This window comes from Vanellus vanellus (assembly GCF_965231255.1).
Source record: "Vanellus vanellus genome assembly, chromosome: 20".
In the NCBI taxonomy this organism is placed as follows: Eukaryota; Metazoa; Chordata; class Aves; order Charadriiformes; family Charadriidae; genus Vanellus; species Vanellus vanellus.
In genome coordinates, this window is record NC_138925.1 from 3,973,055 (window position 1) to 3,987,408 (window position 14,354).

General features: G+C 39.0%; 1 protein-coding gene across 1 annotated transcript in view; it reads right to left on the reverse strand.

Annotated features, from left to right (window-relative positions):
• Nucleotides 1–8,647, reverse strand: part of LOC309680013 (uncharacterized protein) — a gene marked incomplete at both ends in the record, with an annotated part of 47,987 nt that extends 39,340 nt beyond the window's left edge. Inside the window, 4 exons of the mRNA XM_082493498.1 lie at nt 79–142; nt 1,624–1,840; nt 6,311–6,388; nt 8,597–8,647. Of these exons, the coding sequence (XP_082349624.1) occupies nt 79–142; nt 1,624–1,840; nt 6,311–6,388; nt 8,597–8,647 (410 nt within the window). The remainder of the gene's footprint in view (nt 1–78; nt 143–1,623; nt 1,841–6,310; nt 6,389–8,596) is intronic.
• Between the last annotated feature and the right edge of the window lie 5,707 nt (nt 8,648–14,354).

The following is a 14,354-nucleotide window of genomic DNA, read 5'->3' on the forward strand; positions in this document are numbered from 1 at the left end:
TGGGGGAGGTGGGGGAAGCAGGGGAAAGGCAGTGGAACTGTCTAATTCTGGGAGTAATATTGAGTGGAGCTCACTTACCCAACAGACACAACCACTGAGTCAGATTTTCTGGCTATGTACCGGCATACTCTTTCATAACCTCCTGAAGAACAAATGTTGTTAATGCAATTAGTATCTTAAAATACTTGAAGCAATGTTGTCCCTTATTTTTTTATGACATACTATCAAGATAAAGTGTGCGCCCCTTACCTATTTAGTGAGCTACCTACATTTTCTCTAGGCTAAAAGTAATCTAGACTTTTGATTGTCAGGACACACTGTAAAGTTCATACATTTTGGGAGATTGTTGATGTGTAAGGAAAATAAGGAATTGTGATTATTACTATTAGACAATGAGCAACGTTTTTAAACAGAGAGAGGGTAGAATTAGACTGGATATAAGGCACACATTTTTTATGATGAGGGTGGTGAGCCTCTGGCGCAGGTTGCCCAGAAGAAGACGCCCCATCCCTGGAGGTGTTCAAGGCCAGGTTGGACGGGGCTTGGAGCAGCCTGGGCTGGTGGGAGGTGTCCCTGCCCAGGGCAGCGGGGAGGAACTCGATGATCTTTAAGGTCCCTTCCAACCCAAACCATTCTATGTTTATTATGCCCAATTGCATAGAGTGGTTGTAAGGGATAAAATAGCTTGAGATCTTTATAAAAGCTTATTACATTGTTTTAAGTAACTGTGAGTCTGAGACTGATTAGGTACATCATATCATTTTGCTGTGGAAGTGCTAATTGTAATACTATAGCTAAGGCTAAATTAATTTTTTCTATGAAGCAGAGATTTGACTATTTTCTGAAGAATAAAGGGTGCAGCTTCTATACCCCCTGTGAAATCAGTATATCTATGTATGGCTAATTCAGGCAGAAATCTAAGGCACCCAAATTGTGTTATAGTAAATTATCTAATTATGTAATCATTCCATGGTAAGGTTGTGGGCAGAAATATGCCTCTTTTAATATATTTAAAGGTACATTGAGTTTTACTTCAACCTTAATTCTGAATTTGCTGCATTTAGAAGATTTGGCTTACAGGTATTTGCTCAATGATGTGTTCTCTCAATTACAGAATTCTAACACCATTTAATATGTGTGCATGTCTACTGCCTGTAGAAACAGTATATTTTAGAACTTTTTAAATTACGTGTTCGCAATTATCTGCTTTCCCTAATCAATTAAATGGGAAAAAAAAGACAGTGGCTGCTCTAGGCCACTTGAATTGCCATGAACACTGTTTACAGAAGTCCCAATAAACGTGTTGCAGTTCGAGATCAAAGGGAAGAATACAGGTGTTAATAACTTCCATCAGGTTTTCAGACAAAAAAAAGGAATGTATTTCTTTAGCAGCACCACTAACTGTTAAGGAATATATTTGCCATAAAGAATGCTATATCCTGTAAAAAAATAATTTGGATACTAAATAAGGGCAGATTAAAGAGTTTAAAAAGTAAAAATAAACATTAGGTGCTTTCTGTCTCTCAATCTCTCAAACTAAGCTTCAGTCACTTCTTAGGTTCAGGAGAGTTTTTAAAAATACACAGTTAAAAATTAATCATATTTTCTCTTTCAGTTCCTTACTGATGCTTCCGAACATCCCGCATCCTCCGTGGAAGAAGATGACTCCTCTCTGCTTGCTTGCAAATGGTACCCTTGGGAGGTAAATCCTCACTGGCACCTCATCAAAATGCAGATCCTTTATGACGAGCTTTGAGTCCCTGCATGCCGGCAGTCCATCAGAAATCAGCCTTATAAGTATGTGCTCCTCAAAGATGCCCAAACTTTCTAAGTTCTTTGCCTAGATAGATATAACAGGAAAAATGAGAAAATAGTATAGGGAATTCAAGGCTTCCTACTCTATAAAGGCCACAAGCTACTTTTTCTGTACTATATTTAGGATAATTGTATTGGTTATTTGCTACTTTATGGGATTACCACAAATAACTCCAGTAGCTTTGTGAGTTCTATTATGAAAGCGAAAATGTACATCTTCATGGTTTGAGGTACCATTATTTCTGGAAGAATGTTGTAATACTTGTTCTATGAACTGTATTATATAAACATCTTCTAATTTCTGTGATCTAGATTTACCACAACTAACATCAGGCATTTGCTTAGGTATGGAAGTTAGGAGTCATGAAATGAGACCTGAGGCTCCTTTTCAAATCAGTGAAGAGCAAGAGGCATTTCTTGAGGATGATTCCAATTTCAGGCATGTTAAATCCTGCTCTGGAGATGTCTGTTCATCTCCATTGATTATAAAGGGAGGCTGTGTACTTTAGAAGCCTCAGTTAAAGTATTTAAGGTTAGGTGATATGAAAATATCACTAGCGTGACAGCATTTAGTATACTGGGAGAAAAAGGCTTATGCCAGTTTGTGTGCAAGATTCAGTAATTTACTGATCTTGGGTCATCTCCATGCCACAGGGTCAGTGACAACAAGCTTTAAGGAAAATCATTAGTGGCTATAAACAGTAATGAAGGGCTGCTGGCCTAAATGAAGAACCAATGGAAATGGTTTTGAATCTTATCTCCTTCTCCATCAGTGAAACTGTTGCCTTTGTCAAGATCTCACAGATATTCATGAAATAGCTCTGCAAGCAGTTTCTTACATATAATCAGGGAAAACAAATATTCTGAAGACAGGAGGTTTGTTAAATGTGTCAAGACATTTTCTTATCCAAGGCCAATCACAGAATCATGGAGATTCAGAGTTGGAAGGGACCTCTAGAGATCATCTAGTCCAACTCCCCTGCTAAAGCAGGATTGCCCAGAGCACATTACTCAGGACTGCATCCAGGCGGGTCTTGAAAATCTCCAGGGAAGGGGACTCCACGACCTCTCTGGGCAGCCTGTGCCAGTGCTCTGGACTGAGCTCTGTCCAGTGCTCAGTCAACTGCTGATAATTAAGAGCCTGAAGATCACACTGGAACCCTCCTTTGTTTTGAACACGTGTTCATGCATTTCCTGCTAGGGACAACATTTCCCTTCCCATTAAATGATGACTTAACTGCCCTTACAGACTATTGTAATTCATTCTTCTGGAATGATGATAATCATCATAAGCAATTTGCAAATTGTATTGTTCTCTTCTGAGCTGTATCAATGCCTTATAAACTAGTGGCCAGCTATGCTTTTGCAAATTGTTCTTTCCAACCTTGTGTGTCTGGCCTTTAATTTAGATCTGCTCTGTCTGTCTCAGAGACAATACAAATACTGGCCTTAAATAGTAATTTTGCTGTGAAAGAATGCCAGAGTAAGACAAAGTGGCAGAACTTTCTTAGGTGCATGATCCCAGCTATCATGTACATGTGAAGCCAGATCTCATGCAGTTAAAGTGTGTTGCAAGACCCAGTTCCTCACCAAGGCCTTACTCAAACAATACAGATTCTTTCTTCCTAATAATCTAGACCAGGCTGCAATAAACAAGTAGGGTGAGGAGTAATAAAAGAAACCACCGTGAGCCATGGAAGAGAGAGAAAATAATTTAGAAACAAAGGTGGGAGCCCAGGGATGATCTGGAGTTTTTTCTTAATGCTCTCTGCCACAACTGCCAGCAGTGCTTAGGGTGTTTTAAGTCCCAGTTCCTAGAGACAAATGGATAGATGTAGTTCTTGCCTTACACTTGAAAACACACATTTTTAGGTATCATGGCAAAGGGGAAAATGAATATAAGAGCCAAGGCAATTGTGCAGAAACTACAGGGTCAATATAACCTTCCCTAAAAAGCAATTTTCAAAAACCCTCATGACCCTGAAGTTGGACTTTTTGTCAGAGTTATGATTTTGGAATGGTTGAAGTTGGCAGCATTGCCATACCACGTTTATTTAATCTCATTTGTACTTTCTAACATCCCTGAGTTTTTACAGAGCTTTCAGATGCCAGATGGCAACATATATGATAAACTTGGTATCAGAGCATTCAATCTAAATATCCTCTTTCCTTTCCTTATCTCAGGAGCTCCTAATGTCACAGAGGCATCTTCAAATTCAGGACAAACACTGTTATGAAGGAGAATGAGGAATTTTGTATGTATTCTATTGAATAACTTCTTGATCAATAATTACAAAATACTTCAGAACCAATAACAATACACTCAAAAACTAAAAGGTATGACTTCCTAGACAGATGTGGTCAGCGTTAGTAGGTGAAACACATTATATAAGCCAGGTTCTAAAATGTGTATATATGTAAGAAAAAGAATACGCAGATCAGCCTGTCAGCATACCTTTTCTTGTGAAATAGAGTCTTTGAAAAACTGTTTGCTGGAGCACCTAAATTCTGGCACAAACTGGCTTTTTGTGTGGAAGATCATATGGGGAACAGATTTTTACTTCAAAAATAATTATGAAATCACATACCAACTAGCAAAAAGCACTCAATTTGAGCTTCGTGGACTTTAAGACTACATTGGACAGTCTTTCTGTCAGCCACTTTGAAGTGTTATGCTTTTCCAGCTGAAATAATTATCATCAAAGCTTTATATCATAGTGCATCATGCACAGTTAGTCTAAATGCAGATCTGTATGAATAGATTAAAACAAAAGCTAGGATGTGAGCTGGGAGGCTTTCTCTCATTGCTTCCATTTGGGATTGTCATTGATTTCTTTGTGACGGAGTATGTGGATAGATGCAGCAGGAGCATAGTATGTATGACAGCTATGCTGTAGAAGGTACGCATTTAACTGTTGATGCAGCTTTTCTAAGACATATCGCAGGTAAGCTGGAAGAAAAGAGGAGAAGACTGTCTTGTATTGCAGAAAAAAAGAGGTCTTTATGCAACATGCAGTACAAGTAGACGCATCACTGGCACAAGGAGAGCAGTATTCATCAGAATGAGCAGGGTATGTTTGTTGCACATGTACAATGCACAAAGCATCATGCCCTTTATAAGAAACCTGTGAGGTCCTCACTATGAGGGCTACTTCTGTGAGTACAAATATAAACCTAGAAATTCACCAAAAGTACCAACAGATGTCTGAAGGTTTTCGAAAGAAAATTAGGTATTGAATGGATTAAGTGCATAGCAAATGGTGAAATTAATCTTTACAACTATCCAGAAAAACAAAGCTGAAATTTCTGGAACATATTGTCAATGAAGTTAGAATATGTACTATTGCATAACAGCCACTTAGAAGCTGTAAAAGGGGGTAAAAAGAATCATGTGAAAGAATCTTTTCATCCAACAGAGTATAAAATACATAGAACTTAATAACATACAGTCATACTATTATATTACAGTCACATTATTGTATTGTTTATATGTAGTTTAACATGAAAAGCAGTGTGAGATACAAAAGGATGGCAGACTCCTTTCATGCCATGCATTGCAGAAAGGTGGGGCCTAGGCCATTGGAGAACCAGGGACAATTACTGGATTTGGTGAATGCTGCTATGTAAGTTCAAGCAACCCACGTAAGTCTTTACTAGATTATAGTGCCCCAAATCACCTTTCAGGATGTAAACCTTAGTCACTATGTATTATGTATAACTGGGGGATTAGAGAATACCTTTACTTGGGATGAGCTCCGTACAAACATTAATGAAACCACTTGTAATTTTCCTGCAGGCTTTCTTTTGACGTGTTGTGTGCCAGATGTGACAGGTCTTAGGCTGCTCTTATGTACTCCTGCTGCCTTCTTTGAAAGCTTTTTGGACAAAAGCTGTTTCTTTCTCTGATGGCAAAGCACACGGCCCAGTGAGTCTGGCTTACAAGTACTTAAGTAAGAAGTGATAACAGGTCTAGCTGAACCTGCTCTTGCCAGGAGGTTAGATTAGATGACCTCTAGATGTGCCTTCCAACCTACATGATTCTATATTTAACTAAGGCATATTAATTCAGTCACTACAGAAATAAGAACAGAATCACAGGTAAGAAAATGACTGCGGGTAGTTCAAAATTTAGGAAATTACCTTAAATATATCAAGGTGCACTGAGATACAGAAGGTTTGGTTATTATTATTCATGTAAACAATATCCACAGCCCTCCTGTCATCCACAAGACCAATCATTTCATTATAGAAGGCAATCAAATTACAGTTGCAGCATAAGAATGCATATCAGTATTTAAAAGAACTCACCTCATACTGGCTGCTTTTATATACAGTAATAGAATACCGAATAAAACTTTGGCCTTTATCTTTAAATCTGTGTTACACTGTGGTTCCCATTACAAATAGTTGCAATATTTAAATGTATATCTTCATAGTGCTGCTCAACTTTTTCCTTTCCTGATAATAACAATATCACAGAGCATGATAAACTCACCAGAACTTCCATCAGAGTGTATACCCAATGATATAAGCGGAGCTTTGATGGCTGGTCAACATCAGGAGGAATCTCTACCTTGAAGGAATTATGATAAGTTGCAATTAAAACTGGTAAAACAAAAGCAACTAGAATTCCTGCTATTAAAGCCAGAGCATAAAAGGATTCCATTTTTCTTTGGTGGGAATAATTTATTAGAGAATTGTTTGATAGGCTTCTGTCAATATTTATATCCTCCAGAGTGACTCCACAGAGAAGTAATTTGCATACCAAAATTGCTCTGCCCTCCTACAGATAAGGCTGCCAGATACTAGAAGCATACAAACATCCGGCTATTACAACTTTATTTAGCTTGGTCAAAGTTAATATGTAGAAGACTCACATCCAGGAAATGTCATTATTTTGTATATTCCAAAATTGCAAATTAACTTCATTTTTTATCTGGTTTAAGTGTCTTCTGGTTTATGGGCCTGAAAAGCTATGTGTGATTTTTTGCACTAGTAAAAATACGTAAAAACTCCCTACCTGAGTGTGCTGCCAGGGTCTCGGAGCTCACCAAGGGTCCGGTGATATCACAGGGAAACTTGCCCTTGATTTGGAGAACTTTGGCCCTTAAGCCTCTATGCCGATTCATTCTAAAGAAAGGATTTTGATGTCTTTACAACTTCATAGTTTGGTATTTTTTGCCAAGACAGCTCTACATTATCCTTTGTTGTAATTTAGGCTGTGATTAGACCATGTGGCTAGCCAGATGCTTGTGCTAACAGAGGTGATGATAGTGGAGGAATGAGTGACCAGGTGCAACTCCATTTATTTCTGTCCACTGTGTGACTGGACCAGACTTGTTTGGGTAAAAGTAAAAAGCAAACAAACATCAGCTCAGCTTAACATAATCAGTACAACACTCTGAAATATTTCTTTATCCCCACTAATCTCCCAGATATTCCATTTTAAACCCCTTATAAAAGCTTGTAATTGTGGTCATAGAAGAGAAATACTCCTTTTTATGAGCCGTGAGATTCTGCAGTTGGCTAACAAACCTGTAGTTGTATTCCCTCAGAAAGTGGGATCTTGACTAAAAAAGGTGAGTCCTTTCAAGCTTTTCTTGTACCCATAAAAGAAGCAGGTGAAATATAGCTGCTTAGGAGAATCCCATTTATGCAAAATATGCATTACAGGAAAGAGCGAGAAGCTTCAATATGAATTAGTCAATAGGGTAAACAAATACTGAGCTGTGTGGAATAAGAGGAAAGAACGTGAGTCATAAGAGATAGAGGACCGGATGATAAGAGTGACCAGATTGGATTCTTAAGAGAATAAGTCTAATTGTTAACTTCAGTGGAATTCAGCAAGTACAACTGATTGAATTATGTGGTTTAAAATTTAAATAAATAAGTGAATAAATAAATAGGTGTTAAAGGTAAGAAAATCGTGAAATCCATGTAAGTAATAATGTGGAAGTCTCAGCTTAACTCAGCAGGCTGGGACTTGTGATGAGAGTAGGCATCTTTCCAGTACTGACTCAAATTATTTGACTAAGCTGGGGAATAATTGATCTCTTCCATCACTGTGAGGTGCAGGATGCTTCACTGAGCCCTTCCCAACTTCTTACTCCATCCAGACCTGTGGCAGTACACAAACTTGAATGATTTAAAAAAAAAAAAAAAAAAAAAACCACAACACAAAAAAACCCCACATAAATTAAAGCAAAAATTAAGGCTACTTTTTTTATTCTGACAAGGAATATCTAGGTTGGGGTTTCATGAATTTCACTAATCCATCCTAAAATTAATAGGTTTTAGGTTGTGAATGTCCCTATATAGACATACTTTTAAATACGACAAGTAAAAGTTCAAAGACATTTCTTCTTTGTTAATTTTTAATTCTCTTTGTGGTGGATTTAAACACCTCACTGATTCTGTTATCTGAGGAGATGATGGAATATCCAGATTTCCCCTCATAAAAGTTGGATGTCAAAATGCCAATTACCTTCTGCCAAATCACTTAGGAGCTCCAAATATACATGGGTTTTCTTGCCCTGATATCAGGACTTTCAGAGCAGCAACCAGGCATCTAATGAGAGATTGGAGGAGAGGTAACAGTCCTTTGAAGAGGGGTTCTTGGACTTTGGGGTTGGTTGGTTTAGGGGATTTTTTTTTTGGTCAGAGCGTTGGACAAAGTTTAATTGGAGGGCAGGGATGAGTTTTCTGAAAAAGCATCTCTATCAATTTATTTTACAAGTCAGCTGCTAGGAAATGTCTGGATTTATGCATGATACTGTTATACCTGATTTTTCTTCTTCCAAAGAATCAGCTGATCTTCACTGCACTGTGCCATTGTGCATATCAGGAAACAAAAGAACTTTTTAAAAGGCAGCAGGTCCCTATAAATGAGTTAAAGGATCAGTTGGCCTTTGGAAGCCCTGTGCTGTTTAGCCTATCTATCATTTGCTCCAATGTCCTCCTCCAGAACTGCTCCTCCCTTAAAAGGATTAGTGATACCAATTTGTAGGGGTAATGGCACTGATTCAGCAAAACCAAGAAAACTGACTTTCTGCTAACAGTGGATAAAGTTCTAGAAATACCCAGATAAATTATTAAAAATCCAAACCTTCTCCTTGCTCAGACCAGCATCAAAAATGCTGTGGGTTTTGTCTGAATGAAGAACCCAGCATCCCTCTGTGCCTTCTTTTAGCTTAACTGAATCTCTCCAGAAATCTAATTTTCCCATCATCAATTTTTAATGCAATCTTATTCCCCCATGTCAATTCATAAACCTAAAGCTGATCCATCCTAGCCTTCCCACTGAAAAAGTTTGCCTTTGCAACAGCATTCTCTTCCTAACATTCCTCCTCCTTTTGGCTTTCTTTCTAGAATTTTTGAGTTTGAAGAAGCTTATGACAGTTAGAGGACTTGAATTATTTTACCTCTGTGTATACTAGTGAGCCAGTAGCTCTGAAAAGAAAGTATAGCTACATGCAATGAGTTCTTTTAAAAAGACATTGCTAGAAAGGATTCGGGGAACATTTTGTCTAGAGATTTTTTCCTAAGCTAGTTTACAAGCTTCCGGTGCAAAGTTATTAGCGGCATTAGCCTACTGTTCTGGTTTTGTCAAAATCCGTATCACGTTGGTTTAGTACGATCTGATTTCAGCCTCTTGAAACAATAAGCTTCTCTAGTTTTGAGAGCCTTATGGACTTAATTCTTCTGCTTCCTTGTGTGTCTTAGAAGTTTTGTCAGGACTGAGGAGTTAGTCAGAAGGAATGGTAAATATTGAGTGGCGTAAAAGTGAGGTCAATGTACTAAAGAGAACGTAAGATGAGCCATCAGTTTGACACGTGTAGTCACTCCATTCCTGTTTACATGTGGTATTTTTTCACTGTTCTCTCTTCCAATATGAAGATGCAGACGAACAGATTGAGACAGATTTGGCTCCTAATTAAAGATAGGTGAGAAAAAGGTAGGGCAGTTAGTACAAGTGATAAGATCTAGCATGTATTAAAATGACTAAGCAATTGAAAGGAATACCACATTCTTGATGTAGCACCCCTTTGTCTGAATTCCAGGTAGCACCTACATGCACTTTGAAAACACTGTACTTCTGCTTATAAGGACGATTATTTTTGCACATGTTGAATTTAGAAAGGGATGTAATCTAGAGTTTAGAATTACTCAGTAAGACGTGTGTTATATCTTTATTCACGATACTGATTTGTTGTGAGACCCTGGGAAAGCAGTAAGACATCCAAATGTAGCTTTTGCACAAGGCTGGACATAAGACTGTTTTCTGTCAAGGCTGGAAGTTAAACAGAAACCTGGTCCCTTTGAGCTTAGTCCATGGCAAAACTCCACTTCCAAGGCAACAGTGTCAGACTCTTAGGACTTAATAGCATATAGAAGGACAGTGTGAAATCATAGAACCACTGGGACACATTTCAAATGGAAAATGTGAACTCAAGGGAAGAATGAAATCAAGAAGCACAAAAATTGAGCTCTTGATTTATCCAAATCTGACAGCAGTACTTCATGTAACAAAAACCAGATTGGCTTGGCAAAAGGTTTTCCTTTTTTAAAGGAGGTTTAGTTTTAATCTGTGATCATGATAGATTGTCCATGGTCAAGAACCCTGCGCTGATGTCAAAAACTGGTATTACTTGACACCCTAGTAACACACACTTTCCATTGTGTAACAGTGCTGTTCTGTGTTCCCAGTTTTTTCACATCTGCTTACCAATGTACTGTACATATTTGGGTGGGTTTTTTTAAGTTGAAAACACAGAATTGTTAGCCCAAATGGCTTTCAGACATGCCTTGAGCCTGCTTTTAATTTCCAGCTCATTTTCCTTTCAAAAGTTCTTGCAGTTTAGCAACTTCATTTGTACAAACAGACTTCCAAGTTTGCTAGGAGCTTGGCTGCAAAGGCTCTGGGAACAAATTTAGAGTTCTGCCAAAATATATATAGGTGCAACCTCAAGATCTGAGCATTCAGACACTCTACCTGAGCCTCTTTGTAGATCTATGTAACATTGTTCTGCAAAAATGAACCTTTGTTTTATGCAAGTGATGTGTGTAGAGAGTGTATCACCTTCTTTTGGAGGTAAACGTTGCTTTCTCACTGCTGGTTTTTCCTTCATGACAGGGCAAGTAAAAAGTAAGTTTCTATGACTCTCATTGTATGAGAGTAAATCTACACTAACTACACTAACTACAATCCAGAAACTGGGTTTCGGTTACTATAGGCCTTCCTAACCTACCTTTACATCAGCTAGCCTAAATATGAACAACAGGTTTAGTTTTAAGCTGGACAATTACAGTTAGGCACTGTTGTGGTCTGTATAAGAAACAAATAGTTCAGGACTGTCCAACTATCCAAAATGCAAAATTAATTCTGCAACTAAGTGATAGCATTAGCAACTGATGCAATTTTACAAATCTAACAGGCCTCCTTATCGAATGCTCCGGTGCACTGGTTAACGACTTCTGAGTGGAAATATGGAAGGGATTCACTTTCAGACAACTTTTAACTTATAATTAGGAACAACTGCTGTGATGTGACAGATCCCTGTTACCATCAGCAAAGGTATGTGCTAAGTGTCTCTTTGCACCTGTAGACATTTATTGAAAGCAGTTTGGATAATCAAACCTACGTGAAGGTATAGTTTGGGGGGTTTCACTAACAGAGATGAACTTTTTGAACAAAAGCACGTGTTGGTTTTGTAAAGGTGACAGTTTGGAAAAAGACCTCCTGCCAAAAATGAGCGCAATGGTTACTATGCAATGACCAGATGAAATATTACTTTTTGCCACTTTTCAGAGTGGAACTGCAATTAAAATGGACAAACTTTAGCTGTTCTCAGTGTTCTATATAGCATGTGTAGAATTTAAAGCTATTTGACTTTTTGGTTGAATTAGGTGAATTTTAAATAACTTGCATATATTTTTCACCATATTTATTACAGGCAAGATGCAGTAACTTCACTTTTACTATAAGTCTGCTTTTGCTTCTTGCTGTTGTACATTTGTGCAATGTATAACTGCTGGTTTTCACTGCTTCAGGGTAAGTCTAAAGTAAAGTAGTAAAGAAGTAAAATAGTTCATACTTTCATGAAATGTGAAGAACAGGTTAGGAAAATTTTAAATAGCTGGAACTGTCTTTTTACTTCGACTCTAAATTTGGTAGCAACTTTGCACATAGAGCAATAAACCGAAACCATAATGAATGAAAAAAAAAACACTTCAAGTACACTTTACAATATCACCAAAGCTGATTTGATTATTCAAACAGGTACATGAAATCAGTATTCACAAGATTGTTCCATTCCCACTGGCTCCAAAGGACCAGCAAATGTTTTAAATTAATAATTAATTTTTGTTTTAATCTGAACAGGTTAACTGCATAATATTGCTAACTTTTCTATTTTAAATGTGTCCATGGTGATTATGCTTAAAGAAACTGAACTCAGGAATCAAAAAATCAAATTTACTTTGATGAACTTCATATCCTTTCATTTTTAACACTGCTCCTTATTTCCATACCAGAAAGTTGTTATATTTGTTACCAGTCCAGACACTGCGTCATTCTTGTTTAAACCAGACACTCAGCTCTCTGTGTAATTTCTCTCTCCCCTTCAGTTTCTGAACTGAGAGGAAAATTGTGATGCCAGGTGCCTCCCCTGGCTCCATTTCGAAAGGTATTACTGTAAAAACACACCGAGGTGCTAAATGCTGCCAAGTGGCAATGGAAATTCTTTGAGCTCTGGTTATTTCAGATGCAGCTAAGTTAGGGAATACCACCAGATTCTGACAATATGTACAGACCTGCGGTTTCCGGTTTGAATGCTTCATCTTCTTCTCTCCAAAAACCCCTCTCCTGACACTTTGTGATGGTGCAGTGATAGCCATGTTGCTTATTTCATTAACTGTAAGAACTCTGTAAATTTCTTTCTACATTTTAGTTTCTTTTTTTCTGAAAACTTTTGTGGAACTTTTAACAGAGCTGAGATTCAAGAATTTAGATATTGTTCATATTTTGTGTTAAAAATCTGTGTGTGATATAGGTTTTAAATGTGGGTGGCACTAGAAACTCGGTGCTCTTCTTTTTGCAAAGAAATAACCCCTGAACGCTTTGTTACTACATGGCCACTTTGAACAACACCTGTTCTCAAAAATATCTCTTTGATTCTGAAACGTAAAATTGAATTTATTTTCAAAGGGATTGAGCTTCCTAAGTCACTTCTACTGGTTGTGTAATACAACTGGGCTACCCATGTGTAGATGCTTAGACTCATACACTTCTACAGAAGTGGTGCTTTAGCAACTATAGATGTGAAGAAGTTTGTCTTTCAAATCTGTCGATTTTCAGTAATTCTAGTTTTTACCACTAGATGGCTTCCCAGGATAGCGGATGCAGATCCAAACCTACTGAATTAACATGTGGGATTGGATTCATTTGGGCACATTCTTAATGATATATACAGTCATAACCCCAAAGTTCTTTCCAGCACAGTAGAGAAGGCAGCAGCGTAGGGCTGGACATCCTTGAGCATCTTTTGACATCCTTGAGCATCTTTTGACATCCTCAACGCTTTGCAGGTTGGGTTATTTCTGATTGGGGCCACAACTACTGACAGTGCACCAACAGCTTTCTGTTCAAATGTGCAGTTAGATCCCCCGCAGAAACGCTTAATCAGTACAGCCGAAAACATCGCTCACCTGCCTAATGCTTACCAGTGCAAACAATCGAGTCGGGGGACCTGGTTGCAATAGGCTTTGCCCTTTCTCCTGTTACAACATAGTTTAAAGTGCTGTGGAGACCTTCGTGTGTTGCAACTATGCCCTCATAGTTATGAAAAGTCTTGGAAAAGGAGAGGAAAAAAAACCACCCTTTGTTGTGAGAGTGTCCCTCCTTCGTTCAGAGCCTGCCTTTTTTCTTAGCCCGCTCCTAAATCACCAGTTTTCAGCAATGCAGGCATCTTCCAGCTTGGAAAATCCATGAGTTGTCGTGTCGTCCCACAAAAACCGTGGTCCAGATTTTGATGCTTATCAGCCCAGGCTGGATTCAGCCCGCAGTCTAAGGGCCGTCAGAAGTTTTCCCGTCCGCACCAGCTTATCTTGGGCAACCAGTTCCCTGCCAGAGCTCCACGAGGCAGCGGTGGCTGCCTTGAACTCAGCCTTAACCCTGACTCTTCCTGGAGCCGCTTTTCCCTGGGCTCAGCTCAGACCGCGGCACCTTCTTTCTGCTGCGGGCGAGCGAGGGAGGAGGCAGGGGTTGCCTGGCTCGGTGACAGCGCCCTTCGGTCCCAGCTGCCGGCCCAGCCTGGCGTGCGGCAAGCCCCGACTCGCCGCCCGCAGCGCGGCAGCCGGCGCCCGCCTCAGCCTGCCTGCGCGGGCGAGGGGATGTGCGGTGGCTCCGAGATGGCTCTGGGGGAGGGGAGAGCCAAGCCAGCCACTCACAGAAACAGTAGTGAAATCTCCCCGACACTTTAACTGTCAATCAGGCTTAATGGGGTATAAAAACTCCCCAGCGCCGCGGCTGTGATAGGCAG